This window comes from Furipterus horrens, unplaced genomic scaffold (assembly GCF_987537825.1).
Source record: "Furipterus horrens unplaced genomic scaffold, mFurHor1.1.pri manual_scaffold_1, whole genome shotgun sequence".
Taxonomy (NCBI): domain Eukaryota; kingdom Metazoa; phylum Chordata; class Mammalia; order Chiroptera; family Furipteridae; genus Furipterus; species Furipterus horrens.
The window spans coordinates 197,191,745-197,216,891 of NW_028327171.1; the positions used below are offsets into that span (position 1 = coordinate 197,191,745).

Consider the following 25,147-nt stretch of genomic DNA (forward strand, 5'->3'; position numbering starts at 1 on the left):
CAGTGCATGTTCAAAAAGTGTTCCAGGTATGAGCTCTAAAAAAATGGAGGCTCTCACCTTTATGGGCACTATTGTAATTTATAAATATTCTAAATGCTTTAGAAAGTTAATATATTATGAGTTCTAACAATTATGGGTAGAACGATACTTTGAAGAGAGCTTCCTTATGCTTAATTTTTGGTTTTGCTTTCTATTTGTTAATATAGGGTCAGAGCCATTTCGCAGAACAGGAAAAAGTGGCACTTCAACACCCACCACTCCTGGATCAACTGCCATCACTCCTGGCACCCCACCAAGCTACTCTTCCCGCACGCCAGGCACTCCTGGAACCCCTAGCTATCCCAGGACCCCTCACACACCAGGAACCCCCAAATCTGCCATCTTGGTGCCCAGTGAGAAGAAAGTCGCCATCATACGTACTCCTCCCAAATCTCCCGCTACTCCTAAGCAGCTTCGGCTTATTAACCAACCACTGCCAGATCTGAAGAATGTCAAATCCAAAATTGGATCAACAGACAACATCAAATACCAGCCTAAAGGGGGACAGGTGAGAATCATATGGATATGTATTTGCTGCCAGGTGTAAAATCCCACTATTTATTATGATGCCTTCCTCATATAATAAGCTAACAGTTCTTACAAAAAAAAGGGAGGTGGAGTTACTGGTTATGATTTATTGCCAAGAGTTTGGACCTTATTGGAGAAAGCTATCTTATGCAATATAATGAAAACCACAGGATATATTTATTTCTTCTAGTTATTATTGGATACAAATTGATTGGACCACATAAGAGAATCTTTTCTTTGGTTTCCTAATAGATCTTTTCTAAATGTCTCTCTATTGCCTTGTAGATTTTAAAGAGATTAATATTACATTTCTAATATAAATTTGAGTGTTCTATTTTAGGTCTGACTATATTTCAGTGATTCCACTTTTATCTCCTTCCTTCTTCCCCAAGGATTTCCTATGACATCTTCTACCGTTTCCCTGTGTTCCCTCCAAAATCAGAGCATGGTTTACCAAGTTTCTTCTCTGGCTGCTATGACCTAAACATGGCAAAGGGCAGATATTCATGTTGATAATAAATAGTTCTACATGGTTCTGATGAGTAAAATTGTTGTATTAGAACACTATTTAAGATTAATTATATTGGACAGAGTTATTAGTAAAGCTCTACTTAATTAACTCTTAACTCCAGCTCCAGAGCAACCATTTACTCCTTTTCCAACCAGGGACCTTTGAGTTCTTCCTGACCTGAATCTTCCTTATACACTGTATGTTTGGACAAATCAATTAGCCTGGAAGGAGATAATACAAGTATCATTTAATATTTCTCTTGTGATATTAATCTTCCCATGGGATAGTTTGACTTATCTTGCCATTGAAGAGATAAGACATCCATTTTTGAGAGAAAGGAGAAAGGAAATAATTTCTTTGTACATAAACAAACTTGTATTGCCCTTTCAATATCCCAAGAAAGCCTTTCCTTTTAGCCTCAATATTCTTTTCTGCCATTCTTCTTGTCTTCTATTTTCTGCCACTATTTCTGGTATCCCTCCTTCATGTAAAGAAAATGTATTTTCAGGCAGATTTTGAAGAAATATCCTACCAAAATGTGAAGCTTGCTCCTTCCTTTACCAAAATAAATTTTTGCTAAGATTCCGTTCAATAATGCCCAAGAAGTTAAGAAAAATCAACCAATGTGTCCTTTTCAAAACAACTATAACATTCTATAATACTGTAGCTGTAGAAAAATGCTTTATCGTACAAAGATATTACTGAAAAAATGAGCTACAGGAAAACTTTTTAAAGAAAAAAATGCTACCAAATTTAAGCCTATAATTCCAAAACAATGCATACTGTTCTTACATTGATCAGAGTTTTGCACATCCAAGATAAGGAAATACGTTGGGCTTTTGGGAAATATTCAAATGTCATATTATTTTTATATGTATACATAAATAATTTTAAAGTAGAATGAAGTCAAGTTAGTACCAACTTAAAAATTTATCATTTTAGCTTTTGGTAAGACCCCTTAAAATAAAGTAATATTATATATATTTAAAAGCAATTATCTTTATAAATATCCCCAACTCCTACTGTTCTCCTCAACTAAATGTGGGGTTTACTTCTTATATTCTGGAAAATATTGAATCTTTTTATTTTTAAAGTAACAAGAAAATATAGATTATTTCCAAGATATTTCATTGAAACTTAAAGGAAAATTAAATAAAAAGGAATTATTTATATAGTTTGACACATAAATTTTATAATATGATTTTATTCAAAGTACTCCCCAAGGTAGAGAGACAAAGAGTGGTGTTAGCCTTAATTTTGCTGGTTTAAGCTTAAACCAATTTGAAAAATATGAAAATATTTATTTTTGTCTTTCTGCTTATCATATCTGGTTGTGAATATTGCTATGTCTAATTTTAATTGACCTCTAATATACTTGGTAATTCATAAAATTGATGTAAAGATGTCTTATTTTTTGAGTTGAACTAAAACTGCCCTGTAGATTATGGTAATTAAGGACTAGTAAAGATATATAACACAAAAATTACAGAAAGAACAAAAATAGTCTCAAAATCGCAGTGTCATTCAAAGAAAATTTCTAATTTAATAAGAGAAGTGTTAACCTACTGCAAAGTTATCCTATTTCAGCTTCAGATAACTTGGAAAAAATCTTTATCAGTGGGGTTATGAAATAACTTTTGTTGGATAAGCAGGAGGTATATCCTCACCAAGATAAGAAATAGATGAAGGGAATATACTTACCTTCTTATTTCATCATAGATTGTATTAATGCATTCAAATTGGAAGAGGAAATGAATTGGGAAATTAAGATGCATCGCAGCTGAACTGGCTTTGTAGGAAAAAGATATCACTCAACACTTTAACACTATTCCCCCAAAAATATTCCTTACAGTGTATGACCTTCTCAAATACAAGGAGTGTGGAGAGGGTCTTCTTCTGTACATGTTCAACTGGACATTTTGACTGGATTGTTCGAGTTCCTACTCTATAGAGTGACTAGGAAAATATTTTGCTACGACTTCTTAGAAATTATCAAGATGATATGCTAAACACCTTTGTTATCTGATTGAGAATTTATAAATGTACTCTTTTGGCGCAATTGAAGCCATGAGTATATTTTTCCCCACTGTAAACTGATTATCCTATGACATTTGAGTGGACAGTAGCCAATCCAGAGTCACTGAAGAGAACAGGACATAGTGATACTTTCTGAAGGAGCCAAGTTTTGCAATACAGATATGTGGTCTGTAGATATTGAAAAAAAGAGTCACACAATTCTTATTGATAAAGATAGGAGTACATTTGTACATGTAACCTTAACTTTCTGCATATGATCTATTATCACAAAATTTGGAGTGGTTTGTATGTAAATGATATAATTTTAAAAGTTTTATTATTGTTTTAACGTTTGCACACTCACTAAGAATTGGGAGAGGAAATATATAATAAAGTTATATGTGTCTTGAGAATTCAACAACTTTCCAAGTTGAGAAGCTTTATTTGCCCTGATTTGAACATTTATTGTTCCACTATATGCATAGGTTTTGTGCTTATTGTCATTAACTCTCCTTTTAAAATACAATTTTTATCATATTTTTGTGTTCTCCTACAACTGACAGATTATTTTTTTAATAATTCTAAAAATTAAGTTTTTAAAATACAGGGCAGTTAGCTAACTTTTGAATTCCTTCAGATAATATCAAGGATCAATAGTGAAATTTTCATTCTAAAATTAACCTTGGCATCTTTAAAATAACATGGTTAGCTATCTTCCAGTTCCTAAAAAAATCCAGAAACTCAAATTAGCATATTCATTTACTCAGTGATTTATTCAACAGGCATTTAATGAGTACCTGTTAAATATTATCCTGTTTTCTAGGTACCGACAACAGACTGAACAAAACAGACCACAATTCTTGAAATTCTTGCCTTCATGAAATTTACATACTGGAAAGAAAAGGAAGCTAAAAACATTATATAAAAAAATATGTAAGAAAGTACTAAATGTAAAGGAAAAATAATAAAGCCAAGAAAAAAGCTTAGGATACTTTGAAGGAAAAGCTTAGTATTACTTTGAGGGCGTTTCTGATAGGGTGAGTAGGAAGGGCCCGAGAATATGGTATTTGAATACAGACTCCAAAGAAGTAAAGCCATAGGAATAGCCAGGAAAGAGTATTTCAGGCAGAGGAAACCATGCATGCAAAGGCCCTGAGGTGGAAGCAGGCCTGGCACGTTCTAAGAACAGCAAGGACATGAGTGTGGCTGATGCCGCATAGATCTTTCAGAGTAGAAAGTTCACATTAAGTTAGTAGTAGTAGTACTATAACACCTATTCAAATAATAGTTCTTTAATACTGCCAAATCAAAAATCAGAGTGATCTTCTCATCTCCCTTTTCCTCATCCCATATCCTGGCCATTGTTAATTACTAATGATTTTATGCCCCAAATAGCACTTCAGCCTTCCCATTCATCTCAATAGACTCTGCACCACTGTAGCAAGGGATACATTACCTCTTGTTGATGTCACTGCAATAGTTGTTAACTGGTCTTCCTGCACCTCTTGATTTACGCTGCACACCGTAGCCAGTCCTTCTCGCCACATCTGTAATTAAGCAGTCCATTGTATACTTATTTAATGTCAATCCTGTCTTACCCACTAGACCACAAGTGTCATAAAATCAGGGATGAGGTCCACCTTGTGCTCAGGGTCCAGTACACAGTAGGTACTCAATAAAAATTTGTTGAAAGTTGAGTAAATGTAGTTACCATGTGCATGGTGAGATATATTCTTTCTAGTGACTATTGAATAAATGTGAATGCCTAAGGCCATTACAATTGTTACTTAAAGAAACTTTCCATGTTTGAACCACAGGATGTAAGAGCTGAGTTCTTGGTCCCCCTTTTCTACTAAATTGCTGTGTGACCTTAGATATTGACCTCTCTGGTCCTCAGATTTTTAAATCTGTAGAATAGAAGCAAAAAAATGATACCATCTTTGTATATAGTGCCATCTCATTTAAATAGATTACAAGGTGACTTTTTGATCTCAGATCTATAGTTTGCCTTAGAGTATGACAGCAATTGGCCTATAGCTAATCAAAAAAATCATTTCCTTATTTAGATAGACTCCACAGTAACTATTTGTGCCACAAAGGGCAAGCTGAAGTTGAGTTTAAAAACAGTGTTTCTGAAATGGAAGAGGAGAATAATTTTGGAAGAGGGATTCTTAGAGAAGAATGAGGACATGGAATGAGTAAAACATGGAGTGGAATCTTTTCTATATTTTTATAAAGTCTCAGGCATTATCCTAAGATTTTTTAGGCCTTTAATATGTTAATTTGAATGAGTTGTTTTCAATTTTATATTCACGGGAAAAATGAAATTAATTCTGGAGGCAACTAACAAATTACAGTGCAACAGGATTTTTTTCTTGTATAAAATTATCATGATCACCACCGTGAAGATATATTCATGTATAGTTAAATTTATAAAATTGTTAATTTTATAAACTAAAAAAGAAGGATTAAAGTTTAGATATTTTCTTATATGTGCACTTTTTCATCACACGTTTACTAGGACTCTGCTGTGTATTATGTGACAGAAGGAAAATGAGACAATATGATCAATCTAGACAATAAAGGAGTGGTATTTTTATTTTATTGTCCCTTTAGTAGCCGCTCTTATTTAATTTTCTTTCCAAGACATTTATTTTCATCTCCTTAGGGCTACAAATAAGTGCCAAGGAAAAGGAGTAATAAAATACCCCATGAGCTTTAAAATACTGTCAATCAACCCAGCATGAAGAAAAAGTGTTTTCTGAAATAAATATATTGACAAAGTGTTTTGTTTTTTATATCAAAGTCAACATTATCTCAAAATGAAAGCTCACTGAGATCATGGACCCTGTCTTTCTGCAGCAGAACTTTTATAACTGTAATTCAAGTGTCTTTTGTAGGATGACAAAAAGCTTTGGAGCTAGGCTTCATAAATACTAATTATTCAAAACTATGAAAAATCACTGCTTTGGGTTTACAAAATTGAAAACTGTAGAGTTCTTTTATGCTTGCTCTTCATTTACAAGCCAAGCAATGTTATGGGGACAGCCTTGAATCTCAGGTTGTTTTCAAACAACTGAACAAACCATTTCAAGTAACTTTCTTTGACAGTTTTGTTCACTATTCCTTAAAATTTCTTTAAAAATTGAACTAGAGAAAAAATGTAATGCCAAGGAAGTATAGCATAAGAGTTTATGTTAATTTTCTTGATTCACAATGACTTTTGTGTTCATAACTTTCTTCCGATGTCCAGTGAGAGACCACTTAAATACTTAACAATAGGTTTAATGACTAAACTCAATGTCTGTCTGTTCCACCAAAAAGTTCTTTCCAACATTTTTTGCATTTACCCCCAAGTTTTTTACTGTGGTCCTCCTTTCTGTGTCTTGTAAAATAGCCTGCATAGGAAAATTTGGTCCCTCAACTCATTCTTTTTAAAGTTCAGGAGAATTGTATGTTTTGACATAAACTATTTTTTTCTATTTAAATGTGTACTCAAACTGTATTTATCGTTTACATTTGATATACTTAGTTTTTAAAAAGTTGCTGGTCAGTATATGCAGGGTTAATTAAAATTCAGAACAGACCATAAAGCACAGGGTTGTTAACAGATGAGTCTTTGAAAAATATCATCTGTTCCAGAGAACTTCCAATTTCAGGAATATCTGATGTAGTCATATTTTTGTTTTAACATATGATGCCTCAGGACTCCATAGAGGATAGTTTTTATTAAAAGTGAATGCTGTGGAATGGGAAATAGTTTTTGAGAGCGACAAAAAAAAGTGTTATTATAATGCAAGGACAAAGGAAGACTTCATTTTAAGCACTCCTGAGAAATTATGCAAACCCAAAGGAAAAGCTTAATCTCCTGCAAAGCTGAGAGAAGTCCAGTTGGGTGTCATTGTCTACTGCCCTTAAAACAATGAAGCATTCTTTCTAAGACAACCTTGGATAGAAGAAGAAAGAAATGATGTTGCAGTTGAGGGTCGTACCTAGAGGATGCCTGGAGAATCTAATGCTATATGTGATAGCTGAGAACAGAATCCAAACTTTTGGACCCCCAGTTATACTCCATATCTCACTATCTTGAGATGACATGTGGGTCTTTTGGTTAAAAAAAAAAAAAAAGCAAGCATCATCAGAGTGTTAAATTAAATAAACAAACAAGATCCCATTGCTTAAGAAATTCAAGTTGACATTGAGATTATTGTCCCTGGTTTACGAGTATAAATTGTTTTAATAAAAACTATAAATTAGGATTGTATTTTCTTTCATTTTACTTTTCATATTTCTAATCTTTAGTAAGAGATTAATTCTTGCTTACAGTAATACCCTGCATTTTGCCTTCTTGTCCTTTCTCAGAATAATCCCACTTGGGGGAAAATTACTTCTTCTAAAGGAGCAATTAAACCTATATGCAGAGAGAGTACAGTGGCCAATCTTTTCTGTTGAATAATCATGATAAAAATCCAACAAGAATCTCACCAGGACTATCCAGAAAGTAGTTGCATTGTTCTTCCTTAGCATGGTGGTAGAACAAACAGAATTAGTAAAAAATAAAATAAAATAATTCTGATTAATTATTCAATCACGTTAACCTATTTTTTTATAACTCTTCATTCTTATATGATTCTTGATGTGAATGAAAAGTCAACTATTTATGTCAGTAAGTCATTGGTATTTGTCCATGACACTGAAATCCCTTTCTGCCTGTCTTCCACTGGGGTGGGACTGGTTGGGCTGGTCCTTGAAGAATGATCTGTTACAGACTTAACTAGCAAGAGATAACAACATAAAGAAGGCCCTTAAAGTATGAACTGTAACACAATCTGGCCCAAAATGTAAAGTATTAAGGGAGAATTCAAAAATCGGTGTTACTGAGAACCCTGGCTGCCTGGCTAAGAAATTCTGATGCATTTAATAGGAAATAGGGAGTTGGAGAGAATTTTGAATAAGGCAAAGCTTTAGGAAGATGACCCAATTGATTAATATAACATTTCACATCCATCGTGAGTTATGCAGGAGAAAAAATTGTCACTCTTTCAGATCACCTTATTTTGTATTAATAGTGCAAGTAAAACTTTTGATAAAAGAAATGGACAAAGATTAATATGTGTTATAGAGTTAATTTGGGGTAATGGTTATTCAAATATCTTTTCTTCCACATAATGAATATAGAAAATTAGTTAATTTGCCAAATATAAGTTTGTTATATTTTTAGACAATTTCTAAGGTTTTAAAATAATTTTCTGTTGGCATAAGCTTTTAGGAAAACAAAAGTTTAATGAAAAAAATTGCCAAAGAAAGTAATTTTATGTAGATCCTTCCATAGAACAGAGAGAGTTAAAACTCAACTCTCTGATTAAAAAACGAAAACAAACACACATAAAAACTAATCTAGAATTAAGCTTTATCCTTCACAGCTGCCTTTTTTTTTTTTTTTTTTTTCTATTTTATGGAATGGTTTGTGAGAACTACTGGTATTTGCGGACTTAACTCTCTAAGTGTTAATTATTGTAAATGATCTTAAGAGATTTGGGGGTTGAAGTATTTTGTAATTTTTCAAAGGCATATAGGTGAGTTCGGGCGCAAGTGGTCAAACTAGAGGATAAATCCTACTGAGCATCAAGCATCCACTGCTCAGAGGGGTTTTATTTAGTCTATTCAATCATCAGACAAGACGGTACATGTCATACTTGTCCTCACTTTAGACAAAAGCAACATACTATGAAGCTATTGCAAATATGAAAATATGTCAAGAATGTGCCATTAATGCATGTCAAAGGTCTGCTTCACATTATAGATTGAGCAGACATGGGTTGAGAAAGCCCCCCAGTGAAAAAGGTCAGCTGGTCATTTCACTAGAAAATCTATGACATTCTAGAAAATCTGAGAAAAATAAACAGAAGTTGACCTTTAAGCTTTAGGATATTAAGATTTAAATTACCTCTAAATAATGCTAGCAATGTGTATGACCCCTTGGGGTTTGAATAATTTTTTTTTTTGAAATCATAAAAATTGTCAAGAAGTTGATTAAATGTTAGTCAGTTCATGCAACTGAATTTGGCATTTTCATTTTTGCAACAAGTGAATCAGGTTTAACATTTTAAGTCACTTGATTGGTACTCTAATGATCTCTAATTTAAAATTTATAAATGAAATAAGAGACCCTGTAAATCCCTGAGGATGAGGGAAAAATGGCTTAGATGAGTTCTATTTCATTGCCAAAATATTTAGTTCTTAGTGAATAAAAGTGATAAGTATTACTATTAGAAATGATCATTCAAAATTATTTCTTTTTAAAATTATTTTATGTGGTTTGAAATGCCATGGCTCTTATTGACTTAAAGGTATGTGCATCACAGTTTATATGAAATTATTAGAGTGGAAACGATACTTGCTTTTGGGTATAGACTGTGTGATATACCCCCCCCCGCCGCCATCTTTTCTTATGCCCTAAAGAGTGGTCCAATCATCACGTCTTCTGCATTCAGATTTTGACAAGAGGCCCTTCCCTTGGGTTGTCAATGAGAGTTGTCAATGACCTGGTCAGTGTTAGTTAGACAGGCACTGCAATTTAAGCTTTGTCTAGTTAAAAAAAAGTCAGGATTCATGTCCTCTTGAATTTTCATCCTTTTTTAAAAGACCAAGAGGTATGATACTATTTCGGGGTCCTGCTGAATATCTAGGATAATTTTATTTAGCTTTTCTTAAAGCAATGAAAACGTGATTTCTTTTTAGCTATTGGCAGAAGTGAGGGAATTAGTAGTTTTAGACAAAATAAGACCAACCAATCAAACAACAAATATAAACCTTATTCCCATGCTAACTTTGCTTATCTGCCCTCCAAGACATGCAGAATTCAAAAGACATGTGAAAGAAGTCACAGGAGTTATTATTACTTTGCACATTACACCAGAGTAATATTTTTTCAAGATCTGAATTTGCTGTTGTCTGGATTTGCTATTGTCTTCCAGGTAAATACTGGACTTTCTGAAAATAGACATAAAACACCTCAATCTGAAATCTGTCAGACCCAACCAGAGACCACATGACCTAGTACAAGTCAGCTAACTAAAGCTCTTTGGTTTTCTCCCTTCTAAAAATGGAAAGAATGCTTCCACATCCACTGTTTAAGGGTCATGGCTGTTTATGAGCAGTTGTGGGAGAGAGGCCGTCCAAAAAGCCACTGAGCCAAACCTGCAGGGGAATCTTATGCCCTTTCAGCAGAGGAGGCCCAGACCTCCTTGTAGACCCTCTTAGGAAACCAGGGGGTTCTCTCCCTGAATGAGTGAGGACCTCGCCTGTAGCATTCACTAGACCATGCTATATTTAAGTCACGTGTACAAGAGGCTTTATAATGATAATGACTGACACTATCAGGAATAAGGTGGGGCAGATAGGGCACTGGGTGTATCCTTCAGGATCCTGGGCTGAACTACGCTAAACTATACTGCTGGACCTTCCATAGAATGTTGCCCACAGTACAGAAGCCTCTTCCTTACAGATGACCCAAGTGTTATTTTTCTATTCCTCTAATTGCTTCCAGATGACACCTGCCTACAACTGGGATCTCTAAGGCTCTCAAGCATTTGGCTCTTGGGGGTACAGGACAAGAGAGGCTCATTTTTTATGTGGTAGATCTGTTCTTCAATTCCACTTAGTTTTTTCTCTTAAATGAGTATGTAGGTGGAAGGAAGTTTAGAGCCTCTGGTGCTACCCATTCTGGATCCCTGTACCCAGCATGTTGAAAGAAAAATGCATAGTGAAGTTACCTCCAATTCCTTTTAGGTTAGGATTTTAAACAAGAAGATCGATTTTAGCAAGGTTCAGTCCAGATGTGGTTCGAAGGATAACATCAAACATTCTGCTGGGGGCGGAAATGTAAGTAGAAGCTTCTGTTAGAAAGCTGCCCTGGTTGTGTGGAGTCGTCTGCACAGCCAGCACCCTGTCTCCTTTCTGCCTCCTTCCCAACAGCACCCCCCTCTTTCTTGCTGCTGCGCCACATGTCGCCTCGATCTGGCAGCTTGTCAGCCTTGCATTTTTGGTGGTGGGTTTCCCATCCTTCCCTTTAAGATCATCAGTGAATTTCTTGCTTTCAGGTGAATAACAAAACCACGGTTTTCAGGGGGATGGAAAACCCACATCACTTGCCAATTGTGTTTGCTGGCCTTTGGCCCCAAGGTATTTCCTCATGCTGTCCCTGTTACCCTGCAAAAATCACCTGGGCACACGCTCTTCCAGCTCCGTTTCAGTTACTCTGGAGGCAAAGAATAATAGAGTCGAAAATACCCAGTGTGTCATGTCAGCCTTTTGCACTTCATGATTCATGAGAGTTAGAGATCACCTGGAATAATGCAAAGCTGCTGGAACATGGTTCATCTGTAATTCAAAGTGAAAGGATTCACATTCCCAATATATATGGCTTAACGGTATTTTTTCTGTCTCTTAAATTGACTGGAAATAGTATCCAATGAGGAAGGGAAAGACGAATCCATGTCTCTCAAATGTAGCTGAGGCAGAGTTGAAACAGGCAAACTCAAGCCAAATCTCGTCACTTAAACTTCAGGTTCTGGCCATTGGGGACTCTAGTAATTTAGAGTACCAAAACCAAAATTTTCACCTGTCTAATAATTTTTAGCTCCTTGCTCCTCAAGTGGGCAGAGGTGGAGTCAATCGGTGAAAGGAGAGAAAAGCAAGTGACTTCTATCAGACTGTCACCTGATGTTCAAATTAAATCCATGGACCCTAAAAATGTCATTGCTGTGGGAAATCGATAGCAAGGTTTGCTGGGCTTCTCCAAGAGTACTGGGCTAGGCCTCAGCATCAGCATGTACGTGGATGTGGTTGCCCCTTGCCCTGTTGCCCTGACTGTAAGTGCTCACCACCTGGTCCTCTGACAGAACGTGTCAGTCTGAGTAAATAACAAGGAAAACAGAAGAAGGACCCAGCTGTCTCCACTGCAGGTGCTGCTGGTCAAAGCACTTAAGTGGAAAAGGATAAATGGAGTTCACTAATAAACTTAAAATAAGTGGGGGAGCTTCCGACCTTCAAAACAATAGTTCTAAACTCTCCTCTAGAGAACACTTATTCAAATATACAGGTTCCCTGGCCCCATTTCCACAGCGCCCAATTCAGTAATTCCCATGTACTTCTGATGCAAATGGACAGTGACCCACGCTTGGAGAAGCACTGTTTCAAATACTGGGAGTGGAAATAATTTCAGTAAAAGACAAGAAGAAAAAAAGTTGATATCAATTAATAGTTTGGTGCAGAAGAAAAAGTTCCATTTAACTAAGGCATGACAATGTTTTAGAAAAGCATGTTTATAGCTTTCTTCTTATCTTAAAGCAATGTTCTTCTTGTATCTGTGAGCAGTATTAGTCACTGTTATGTGAAAATCACTTCTGAAAGAATAATTCATCTTTTCACTTGGCTCTTTGCTTATGGAAAGGTTTAACACAGTGTGGCTTCGTCCTTGCCTTATTAATCCAGGTCTTTCTATCCCCTTGTGGCATGATCTGTTTTCTAATAAAATCTTCTATTCTAGGATTTTCTTTCACTTGGGTCCTTCTTTCCAACCAAACTTATGGGAGGGCATATACAATATTATGTTTTCCTGTGTGTGTATGTACTTCAGCTTGGGTTCCTGGATATGTTGTAGTGTTGTGAGTTTGGATATGTTTCTAGATTTTATGTATGAGTCTGGGGGGGTTGTTCACATCTGTACTATTTTAAGCATATTTTATGTGATTGACACAGGTACAGATTGTTACTAAGAAGATAGACCTAAGCCATGTGACATCCAAATGTGGCTCTCTGAAGAACATCCGCCACAGGCCAGGTAAATAAATACGTTTTAGTAGTTTGAGAAATATGAAATTGGATTCAAGAAATTGACAAGCAAAATTTTTGTTGCGAAATACCTAATTGGAAGGACATTTTAAAATTCTGATACTTCATGCTTTTATTTAGAGAAACTCAAGTTAGAAATTTGGGTATCTTCATTTGGACAAGTACACTCAATTACCAAAAATTACCAAAAATAGGCCATATATCATAGGACAGGTTAAAAATTAAAAGGCATATAAGATGCATTTATCTCTACGTACTCATCATACTTACTGCAGCTCCTTTGAAATATATAATCTATATATTTCATACGTAATTACATGGACTGAAAACAGCATTTCCACAGATTTTTCATGAGATTGTTCTCCTACATTCTGTGAAATAAGGATTGTCTTTAAGCAAAGCTAAAGAACTTTTATCTGCTGAATTTCTCAGATCCTTTAGTTAGTAAATAAGTACTGTGAATCCTCAGCACAATACTATGCTTCCCAACTTATTTGACCATGGAGCTCTTGTTTTTCTAGAATATCTCATGGGACTAGTGCTCTATAGTAGGGTTTAGAGTCTTACTTCCTAAGGAGTTTTTTCTCTTTCGAGTCTGACTCTAACATATTTTGGGTCATTTTTTTATGAGTATCATGTATTATATATAATTTTTCTAAATTTCATCTCCATGCATATGTCAATAATGGGCAACTATCAAATTTGTAATTTTCTTGAGAATATGTTGATAAAATTTATATATAGTATTGTATTATATAATAATAATAAGAGGTTAGTTTAATCATCTATACTTGGCATCTTATTTAAACCATTGTCTCAAATGTTATCAGAAAAAAAAATGTATAAGAACAATTGAGTCCAGTAAGATTGCTGACCAGGCAAAGATTATTAAGAAAAATTTATTAGTTAAAAAACAAAGATAGGACAAGATTTAAAATGGATAAGTGCATTAGAAACATGTCTAGAATCAGGCTTCACTTTGTCAAAGGGAATTCATAGAGCAAATCAAGGAATTAAAAATTACTTATATGGAATCTCTATTACCAGTTTCAGAACTACTAACTGGAATGAGCTTATCTGTGATTCTTGAGGCAGCAGGGACATGGCCCCATACTGCCTGTCTTCACAATTACCCTATCTATAACTCAATTACCTTATCTATAACTCAGTTACCCTATCTATGACTTTGTACTTCCATGTCAACAGTGTGTCTCAGGTATTTGGCCACACTACCTACATTCTTCCAGAAAAGAAAAGAAAATATTGGACTCTTTAATTACATACAGTGAGTATACAATTATCCAAATTCACCTGGATCTTGATGAACAGAAAAATCTTACACTGAAAAAGATTATTGTCATGGACTCCCACCTATTTCCAAACCTAACTTTTCTGTACTAACTGAATCAGATGACTAAATTCATAAAGAAGTGATAACACAATGATCCTTGACAACAGATGACTAAATTCATAAAGAAGTGATAACACAATGATCCTTGACAACAGCAAACTTTTCACAAAGTTACTTTGGAATATGGAATTTCTACAGAGAATAAAAAGGAAATAAGTCAACACCTGCAGTCACAGATTGAAATACTGCCATCGTATTGACTTTACTTCAGGACATATGAAGCTTGATAAAGATGGTAGTCTTTCGCAATTACTGCTTCTGATGGGTGCCAGAATTCTTCAGAACCAAAGGCATAGATCTCTTCATTCTCTAATAGTTCCATAAAAATTTCTGGTAGAACTTTAACAAAAATAGGCTTCCTTCCTGGATATACTTTGGGTCAATATTACCTTACTTTTTCTCTCTCTCAAAATACAGTTCAATAAAAATTTTAACAAGATTATATTGATACAACATATAATCATAAAAGAAAGCTCAAAAAAGCAATTTCTATCAGAGGCTACCAAAAAATAAAAAAGTAAGATTCCAAGAAGGTTCATCTTATTTAGTTGTAACCTCAGAATCCTCTAGCCTCTAACCAAGGTAAAAATGTTTTATGAATCATGCTAATCTCATCACAATCTCATCACAGCTAACAAGTGAGTCTCACGCAGCAAAGTTAAAAAACAATTCTTGCAATAATGCATATTTTGAGAGGACAGCTACAGTTCTTTTAGACGCATGAGTTAAATAACATCATGCACATATGAAGCCTTTAGAAGAAGAATGAATGGATGAATGAATATATCTTCAAAATGTAATCCAGTAACAACATATAATATTAAGGAGTCCCTGGCCAGGTATTTGGGTGATAATACAAATGTCTAGGTATTTCTTGAAAAACACACCATGAGGCCCGTGAAGCCAAAAGAGATCTACAGAGTGAGATAAGCATCAAGAACCCAAAATTTAAAAATCTTTTCCATGTTCATAGAGTCCCTCAGTATTTTTCCTTTTTTACAAAATTAAAGTCCCAAGAGAGATACCATAATAGAAGAAGATCATATCACTTAACCACTGGCCTTCCAAAAAAATGCATATGGCCAAATCAAGGTGCTGATGAAAGTGAAAGCGAGTCTCTTCGGTGGAGATGAGTGAAGGAGTCTAACCCAGCTTTTTTCCAGGTCAAAGACATCAGCAGACTCTCATAAGTGTTCAAGGGTAGGCTCAAGGACTACAAATACCTTCCCAGTGGAGAACTTCTTGCATTTGCAAGCTTGGGAAAGACAGAAAGGCATGCAGAGGTTGCGAGGCCGTGCTGAAGGGTGCCTTGTGGCACTCCCTTCTATCAGCAGATCCTTGATTCTCAGACTAATTAGCTGTTAGGGAAATGTCATGGTCCAAACGCTGTCTTAATATTATCAGATCAAAGTCAATATCTGATAGGTCTCAGGCCATCTATACGGGAATGTGATCCCTTATTACTCCATCTCTTAATTAAAATGGGAAGTTCTTAAAGCTTATTAGTATTAAAAATTTAGCTCCTGACTCCTATTTTGTCTTTCAGGCTATCAGTGTTGAAAATTTACAAATGGATCTATTTTCCATATATATGCACCATTTCTAGCCTAATAGTTCTTTATACAAGTGACCTGTTAGCATGAAGAAGAATAAAGAAGAGCTTCATCTCAATATAATTTGCTTCATTTGTAATAAAAGTCTAACTCTCCCTAGTTTTAGAAAGGATGCAGTAGCACATTTTTACTGTGTTATTTTTAGAGTACTTAGTATATAGTTAAGAGAAACCCCTCTGATACCTTAGGTTAGATTGGGTAGAGGAGAAAGGTATTAATATGTAAAGCAATCCATATAATGGTACAAAAAGGATGTAATTATCTTGGATAATATTGAGAAAATGGTATGGACTAGAAATTTTAAAAGACTTTTCCCCATCTATGGTCAGAGGTATAGTAGAATGAATTAAGCTTGTGGTTTACAGTGATCTATCTACTATAATCATTTTTGGGAAATAGTCACCACAAATATAAGATTTAATTTTAGCAAGGCATTTAAAAGCCTTTCTCCTCTCATAGGTGGTGGGCGTGTGAAAATTGAGAGTGTAAAACTGGATTTCAAAGAAAAGGCCCAAGCTAAAGTTGGTTCACTTGACAATGCTCACCATGTACCTGGAGGTGGTAATGTCAAGGTAAGAAACAAGGTCATGAGCTGATCTCGCCTTTTTTTTTTTTTTTTTTTTAATTGTTCTGAAATACTCCTCATCAGTATGGGTCCCCAGACTGAGGACCTGAACAATAGCAATTAAGGATGGCAGAGATGAATACAAGTGACATTTACATTAGCTCTGGGACATAGAGAAACATCGAGGTGTCAGTTAAGATGCTTGCGGTAACAAGGACTGATGCTTGTCTTGAACAGATTGACAGCCAAAAGTTGAACTTCAGAGAGCATGCTAAGGCCCGTGTGGACCACGGGGCTGAGATCATCACACAGTCCCCAGGCAGATCGAGCGTGGCATCCCCCCGACGACTTAGCAACGTCTCTTCTTCTGGAAGCATCAACCTTCTCGAATCCCCTCAGCTTGCCACTTTGGCTGAGGATGTCACCGCTGCACTGGCTAAGCAGGGCTTGTGAATATTTCTCATTTAGCATTGAAGTAGTAATATTTAGGCATGAGCTCTTGGCAGGAGTGGGCTCTGAGCAGGTGTTCTGTTTATTCTTTACAAACCATACAATAAATAATGTCCTTCCCAAACTCTAGTAATTGTTACAATTTTATATAAAAAAATGAATAGCATATGCAGAAATTGACTTGATTTCCATTTGCAACAGGAAGACACTGGCTTTACATGAGTACAATTGGACGATTATTTTTGCTCTGCTCTGTTTTGCATGGAGTATTATTATTTTAAAAATTGCATTTTTACCTTTCATGTGCCTAAAGGCTATCCACTACATTCTGAAAGGCCTTGCTAAAATCCAAGCTGCTCATTTCACTATTCTGTTGCTGGGTGAAAAGATAAAAGCTGCCCATTGTAACTTATTACAGAGTAAAATAAATCAAGGAGTTTGATGGCAGGAACGGAAGAGCATGTAAGAAATAAGTTTTTTTTTTTTCAGTGTTATTTTGTATAAATGGGAAGAAAGATTCAATTAAGTTATTAACATTTGGGGCCTGGATAATTATATCAGAGTATAAGTCAATTCAATAAATTATTTAACTAATTAAAAAATAGTAACAAAACATTTGAGCTGTGGTTGAGGAAGTGGTGTAAAAGCGCTCTGGTGCTTTCATTAGGATGGACTCGTGTCTGATTAGAATGTCAGTTGATCAGCTAGATTTGTGTCCACACTACCAGTTTCATACCCCCCGTCCATCTGTTTGATACAGTATTATAGATATAAATATATATATATTTCTCTGTGGCCATTTGTGATACTTCCTCATATACTTGAATATTATACTTCCTTATTCACAGTATCTGTGTCTCCTGCACCCTTCGGTGTTGCAGTTTTAGGTATGTGAAAGTAGATGTTAGCAGGGTTCTTTCCCTATTTAAAAAATACATTAAAAAAGACAAAAAGTTTTAGCATGAAGTTGCTTTCTGTAACAACTCAAAGCTGTAACCCTGTTTTAGTGCCAGATACAAGTCTCTCCCATGATGCTAGAAAAATTTATTTTTCTTTGCTTTCACCAACATGAAGTCTGTGGGGGTGGGTCTAGTTTTACATAAAAGGGTTTACAGATTGCTGATTTAATTATGGATTTAAATTATTTTGAGTCATGGAATAGTTTGGGTTTTATTTCTGTACTCATCCATGAAAGACTTACTAAGATTTCTTCTTCCTCTTTTTTTTTTTTTTTTTCATTTGCTAAAGTTGAAACTAACAGTGGGAGCTTGGGACATGTTATCCCATTCTTCTGAACATTACCTGCTTATTAAGTTATCTGCTAGAAGATATTTGGCTTCCTTCCCTAAAATAAAGATCCCTTGATCAGAAAGGAAAAATACATTTTGAGAAGCTATAGCCACAAAATATTTGAGATGCTGATATCAAAATAATTTTATATCAATAGGTAATACTGTTTTGGCTTTAGATACAGTCAAGAAATCCCAAATCAATCAATTAAATCCTCTCACAAATCATTCATCCTAGACTCTTGAAGAAACAATGAATTAGTCAATGGCCTGAATAAGTCAATGTGTTACCAGGCTAGGTGGACACTTTTTAGTATTTTATCTATTCTTTTTCTTGCTCAGGGTTGGTAGGTTGGATTTGAACAGTTACAGGCAAATCATCTGATAGGTATTTGATTCCTTTGAGCCAAATCAATTCCTGAATATAAAGGAAGAAGTGATGAGCATGGATGAGGCAAAAAAGAAGTATAGTAGCATCTAAGAAAGAATCCAAGGGATGCGATGACTGAGACCCAGGTGACATTTTGTGACTCAGTGAATATCGGAACCAATGGAACTTCCACAAAAGAAACTGGAGGAGCAAATGTGCGCCATTCATTCTCAGCTTAGAGGTCTCACACAGGCAAATGTGTCTGAGATTATTTGTCAATCAGTTATTTTACACAACAATCAAAAAGATAGACACTACTGAGGAGGGCTGTGGTTGTGTTTATTTTCTGCCTAGTAATTGTGATGAGGTTTGATTTGATCAGTTTGGGCATTTTATCCATCAGCTTCCCTTGAAATGCACCAGGAAATAGGAGAAGAAAGAATAGTGATGGGGAGATTTATGGTATTTTCCTACATGTTTGACAGTGTTAGATAGTGATTGTGTTCTATAGAAAGAAGTTGACAACTGGTTAGAACAGTTTTAACAAGTGAAACAAACATTTCCTTTCAAGTTGGTTTAAGTTTTTTATAATAGTTAAGAATACGTAAACACACTCCGCATATTACAATTCAGTTTCTTAACAATACTTGCCCAAAATAAGGATGATAAAAAGTATGAAGTTATTAGATTTGGCCTTAAAACAGATGTTTATTTCAAACCACAGCAAAGTTATAATGAATAAATGCTCTTTCTTTGTATGGAAACGTGATTCTCTACAGTTAACAACAACAACACACACACACACACACACACACAAAAAAAAAACCCTGCTGATCTGTACCAGGGAAAGAAACACACAGGATAAATGTCTTCTTATGGGGATAAGTGGTGGAACCCATCTTGCCTTCACTCTCAAGACTAACGACACAAATTAAGCTTTTTGAACACCACTCAGGTGGGGACATCCATACGCTGATCTAGGAATTAAAGCTTCATAGTTATAATTCTAGATCCATTAATGCCAGTGTCTCTCTGGCTTTAGCCTTTGAGGACCTGTTTAAGAATACATAAGTAATCCAGAGCTATGAAGAGTTAAAAGGCCAATGTCTCCAATGAACTCTCCCTCTCTGGGTCACCTGCAACCGAGAATTGGATCCCTTACACTGATGCAGGGAAGATCCGAGTTTATGATGAGTTTCAAAGGCCGCGTTCACTTAGGGACCAACTCTCTCTGGATTCTCTGCTGAGTTCCAGCAGGAGGATGGGCCGAAACCCACCCACAAGAAAGACACCTGTGTAACACCAACTCGCTGTGGTTAAAGAAGGTGAAAGACAGGACTTTGTTAAAGGGAAGACTGTACTGATGGTAGCTGGCCTTCTCCAGGTGCTCATTTAGCAATAGAGCAGGAAATGGGATCATGAACCAAATACAACATTAGGTCAATATTAAAGAAATAATCTCAATGTGGTTGATTCTGACATAGGTACAATGATACATTTTCTCATACTTTTCATGCTACAAAAAGGTGGTAAATAAACTATTCATGGTCTAAGTAGCCAAAACAAAAACAAAAACAAAAACAAATACTAGATTTATGGCTTGGAAAGGCAAATTCTAGGCATTCCTTCAAAAATAGATGTGCTCAAATCAGCATTGATATTTGTGTTTCTAGGCCTAGGATTTTTAGCCTCCTTGTGTAGGTTGAGGCCAATTCCCTCTGCAGGAAAAAGGTTATTTATTAACTAAAAAAATGTCAATCATTAAAATCCACTTCAACTTTAGCAAAAAGAAAAAAATAAACAAAAAGTATACTCTGTATGCTGGGATTCCAAGGTTCCAACACTCCACTACAAATATGTGGGGGGTTTCTTTCTTCTGATAATTCTAGAGCCTGTTACCATAGAAAGGCATTTCTTCAATGGCTGGTTGTAGTTAGTTCATGTTTTTCAATCAAAATTTGCAAATGTATTTGTTGCTGTATAGTGATTGTTTTGCAAAATAAAATTGCTTGTCACATGATTGATGGTTTCAGATAGTTTCTTCTTCTCTGGGGAAAAAAAAAGTGTGTGTGTGTGTTGTGTGTATCCCTAATTTGTACGGAAATGCAGTGTATATATTGCTCAATCTATCCAAAGAAAAAATGTAAAGAAAAGGCTACAATTATCTGCTGAATTCCTGCTGTGTGTCAGGCTCTATCACAAAATGGCTAAGAATAAAGGCAAATCTATTGACGCGGGTAACTAAGTAGACAGGAATGTCTGCCTCGGGCATGAATAGATGAAAGCACTCAAAAGATATTATTAAGAATTTTTATTTTACCTACTCTGGATCTAATCTCGCAAAAGATGTTGTCAAGAAGTTTTCTTTGTCCAAACCTTAGATCTGCTTGCTCTCTTGGTTTCATTCTAGGCAGGCACCCCTTTCGTGATGGTCACTGGAAGCTCCTGGTTTCACAGCCTGCAAAGAAAGCCTCTTTCCCAGCAGCGCTTGCCAAAAGCCAGATCTAAAAATCATCCTGTTACTTGGGTCACCTGCTCACTTGTGCTGATTGGCCAAGCTTGAGTCATATGTTCAACTCTGTCACAAGTAGTTGAGCTACATGAACGAATCGTGGAGAAGAAATGTTCCTTTCAAAGTCAAGACAGTCTGTCACTGCTAGAAGAGAGAGAAATTGAGGCTGTGCAGGTCATAAAAACAGACATTCTCTACATCTGTACACTATATTCTCTATCTTTATTCATCCTTTAGTTTTTTTGTTTTTGCTACTCAGATTGTGCTCAGGCTTCACCTGGGAGCTTGTTAAAAATGCAAATTTTCAGGCCACAATCCAGGCCAATTTACAATATCCCCGTATTAGGGGATTCATCTGCTCACTAAAGTTTAAGAAACACTCAGCTCATCCAGTCCTCTCTAATGTGCTGAGGAGAAAGAACTTCATTGCGGCCCACTAACAGGTAAGAATTATTCCTAAGACTACTTAACTATAATGCTGCAATAAACATAGGAATACATATGTCTTTAAGAAGAAGTGTTTTTTATTTGTGTGTGTGTGTGTGTGTGTGTGTGTGTGTGTGTGTAAATACCCAGAAGAGGGATTGCTGAGTCATATGGTAGCTCTATTCTTAAGTTTTGAGGAACCTTCATACTGTTTTCCATAGCAACTGCACCAATTTACATTCCCACCAACCAGGTACAAGGTTCCCCTTCTCCACATCTTCATATTGCAATCAGCCATTCTAACGGTGTGTGAGGTGGTATCTCATTGTGTTTTTGATCTGCATTTCACTTGCAGCTAGTAATGTTGAGAATTTTTTCATATATCTGTTGGCCATCTGTACATCTTCTATTCTAGTCCTCTACCTATTTTAATTGGATTATTTGGGGTTTTTTGTTGTTGAATTGTATGAGTTCTTGATTTTGGATATTAGCTCCTTATTGGAAGTATCATTTACAAATATCTTCTCCCATTCCATTGGTTGTGTTTTTGGGTTTTTTTTTTTTTTTTTGGTGGTTTCTTTCGGTTTGCAGAAGCTTTTTAGTTTAATGTAGTCTCATTCATTTCTTTTTTTTTACTTCCCTTGCTTTTGAGGTCAAGTTCACCAAGGCCCCTCTGAGACCAAGATTCATAAGTTTAGTTCCTATGTTTTCTTCTGATTATCTTATCGTTTCAGGTCTTATGTTGAAGTCTTTAATCCATTTTGAGTTAAGTTTTGTTTTTGTTTTTTTTTAGATGATGTCAGGAGTAGTATATTAAAATAAATAAAAGAAAGAAAGAAAAGGCTACATGAGACATCACCAAGCCTGATATCAAATAGTTCAGTTACCAAGTAGTAGAAACTTGTGACTGGTGAAAAAATCCTTTAGTATCGGAGGTTTCCAGACCTTATATGATTCTACCTTGGCTGAAACTAACTCCTACTAATGTTGTCACATAACCTTCCATTCAGTCTTTCTTTGCTAATAAAACATTTGGTACAATCTAGCCAAAATCATTAGAGATTATTTTTAATAATTTTTAAAAGTTGGCATCCATATCATCCTTCCAGAAAGTTTTTAAACCACCTGGTAGCATGAGTCTCAATAAAAGTCTTATTTCCTTTTTTATTCATTAACAAGTTAAAGAAGAATTTACTTGCCTTGAAAAGAAAAAAAGTAGCTCAGACATAATGTAGGATGACAAAATGACCCTCTGTGCAGCTTATAAGGGGAAAATATGGTACTTACCTGTAGAACTCTCACCAAAGAACACAGTCTAGTAACCCAGAATTGTTTCTAAAATACTGTCCTTCACTAGGTTTTCCTGAGTATATTGACAAAGCATCATAGACACACTCCTACAAGCTCTCTTTTTTCCTTCCTTTCTGTTACAGATACTCCACAGCTCTTTCGACTTGCACTCCTTCAAATTCCATTAAAAACTTCTGCCCCAGTCTTGTTGAAATAATAGATGGTGGCTTCCAGATGTGCTTTGTTTGGCCTGACAGTGTTTTCAAAATCAAGAAATTTCACACACAAAAATACATACACACATAAAAACACACCCTAATGCACATTCTCACACACACATACAATACCAGATTTGGATCTTTGAAAAGCAGCCCTGTGCCTGCATTCTCTCATGGTTACAGTTGGTTGGAGCTGGTCCATGTGTTCCTAAGAGATGGTTTGTTCCCACCAGTTGGGTGCAGTGGCCACCTGTACCTGTTACTACTCCCCACCTATTTTATTCACTTTCACCTTTTACTATAGACATCAGACTCTACAGATTTAAGAGTTTATGACCTCTGGCTTAGACCCACCTGTCTTTTCCTCCTTATTTCTTTGTTTTGTGAAACAAAACCCCAGAAAGAGAAGCTCCTAATCCTAGAATGGGGGAAGGAAAAGGTCAGGTTGGGTAGGTGAGGTCTATTAAATCTACTTAATAGATTTTAACCCTTTCTCAAGAAAGAAAAAAAATGTTTAAGGAGTACCTTTATTTGACAGTAGCAACCAGTAACTTCTATGTCCATGATAAACATAGTTAAGATTCTGCTCCCAGCTATACTTATCATTAAAGCAGATAAAAAGGAAAAATACAGTGGAGTATATTTTTTTGCTTCTCATTTTATGATAAATACAAATTTCATGCACAAAGGCAAATGACAAAAACTATCATCTTGCTCAGTCCTGAACGTATAGGATACTTGCCTATTACTTTTGGAAGTAAAGAAACACAGTGGCAAGATGTAACCTAGTCAAGAGAGTCACGTGTTCTTAAACTCAGGACTGATTTTCAGTCAGTATGTGCCTTATTTAGCTGAATGAGTTGCTACAATATTGAAAGGCTTGCTGCCCAGGCCTCCGTCTTATCGATGCCCACCTTTGTCCACCCGAGCCTGTGCACCTGGTCTCCACACACCTCCAATTCAAGCACCTCTAAGGTTAATGCCAGGTATAGCAGAGAGCCTCCAAGATTCTGTTCCAGTTCCCCCCAAAGTCCTGCCCTCCAGGCACTACCAATGTCTGTGATCACCTCAGGGCTCTGGAGGACTGGCCTGTGCCTTGCTAGCTCTTACAGGAAGCCCAAAGATCTATTCTGGCTCTTAGTAGCCTGCTGGCCTGCCAGCCACACTGCCACGGATCTCACATGCCTGTCCGTGTCCCTATATTGTCCCTCTCCCCCAAGTCAGAAGTATAAGAGTGCCACAGAGGAAACAGTGCCTTTTTTGCACATCCTGGCAGCAAATAGCTGGTGTTCATATAACCATATCTCAGCTATGATCACCTGCTTCCAGTCTTCATTCCCCACTGTAGTTACCTTCATATGGTTGCTTAGGGGAACTGCAAGTCACCACAGTACTTGAATTCTTATCAGAATGTGGGGATGAAGAGATGATGGGAGCTCCTGAGGCCAACAACAGAAGGAGGGTGTGAGCAATAGATAGACCGACCCCATGGCACAACATGGGGCTAACTGGTAGCCTAAGGTAAACCCTATTTATGGTGCCTATTGAAATTCACCTTTATTTAAAACCCATCAAAAGCCCAACTGAAGTGGGCATTAACAGTAATTTTATACTTAGTAGGTGATTGTCTGTGCCAGGCATTCTTATCCGTCGGCAGCCGTCCGTCTCGAGAGACGATGGTGTAGCTTCTTAAGAGTCTATCTGCACCGCCGAGAATGGCTGTGCAGTCCGACTCGGGAGTGACACGGTATCTGTCTCCTCCTGTGTTGAGTCGACATCTTGCGATGACGCTGGAGTGTCCTCTCCAGTGAAGCTGAAGCTATAGAGCCTGGGCAGGGTGATATGGAGGGTCTGCTGTTGCCCAGGCATTCTTATGAACATGTGTTAAAACCTATGAGTACTGTAATTATTAATGTCTCCATTTTACAGATGAGAAAACTGAGACATAGAGAGGTTGTTTTAATGGGCAGAGCCCTGGCTGGGTGGCTCAGTTTAGTTGCAGTGCCGTCCCATACACCCAAAGGTTGTAGGTTCAATCTCTAGTTGGGGCATGT

At 36.3% G+C, this 25,147-nt stretch overlaps 1 protein-coding gene across 31 annotated transcripts in view; it reads left to right on the forward strand.

Annotated features, from left to right (window-relative positions):
• MAP2 (microtubule associated protein 2) overlaps nt 1-19,040 on the forward strand; it is a 67,688-nt gene extending 48,648 nt beyond the window's left edge. For 19 of the 31 annotated variants that reach the window (XM_090283110.1, XM_090283122.1, XM_090283133.1 and 16 more), the window contains 4 exons: nt 207-547; nt 12,857-12,938; nt 16,433-16,545; nt 16,776-19,040. In XM_090283110.1, coding sequence (XP_090139236.1) covers nt 207-547; nt 12,857-12,938; nt 16,433-16,545; nt 16,776-16,991 — 752 coding nt within the window. In that variant the 3' untranslated portion in view covers nt 16,992-19,040. Of the gene's footprint in view, nt 1-206; nt 548-10,885; nt 10,979-12,856; nt 12,939-16,432; nt 16,546-16,775 lie in introns of all 31 variants that reach the window. The other 12 variants (XM_090283102.1, XM_090283103.1, XM_090283116.1 and 9 more) reach the window with 1 other exon arrangement.
• Nucleotides 19,041-25,147: the final 6,107 nt, after the last annotated feature.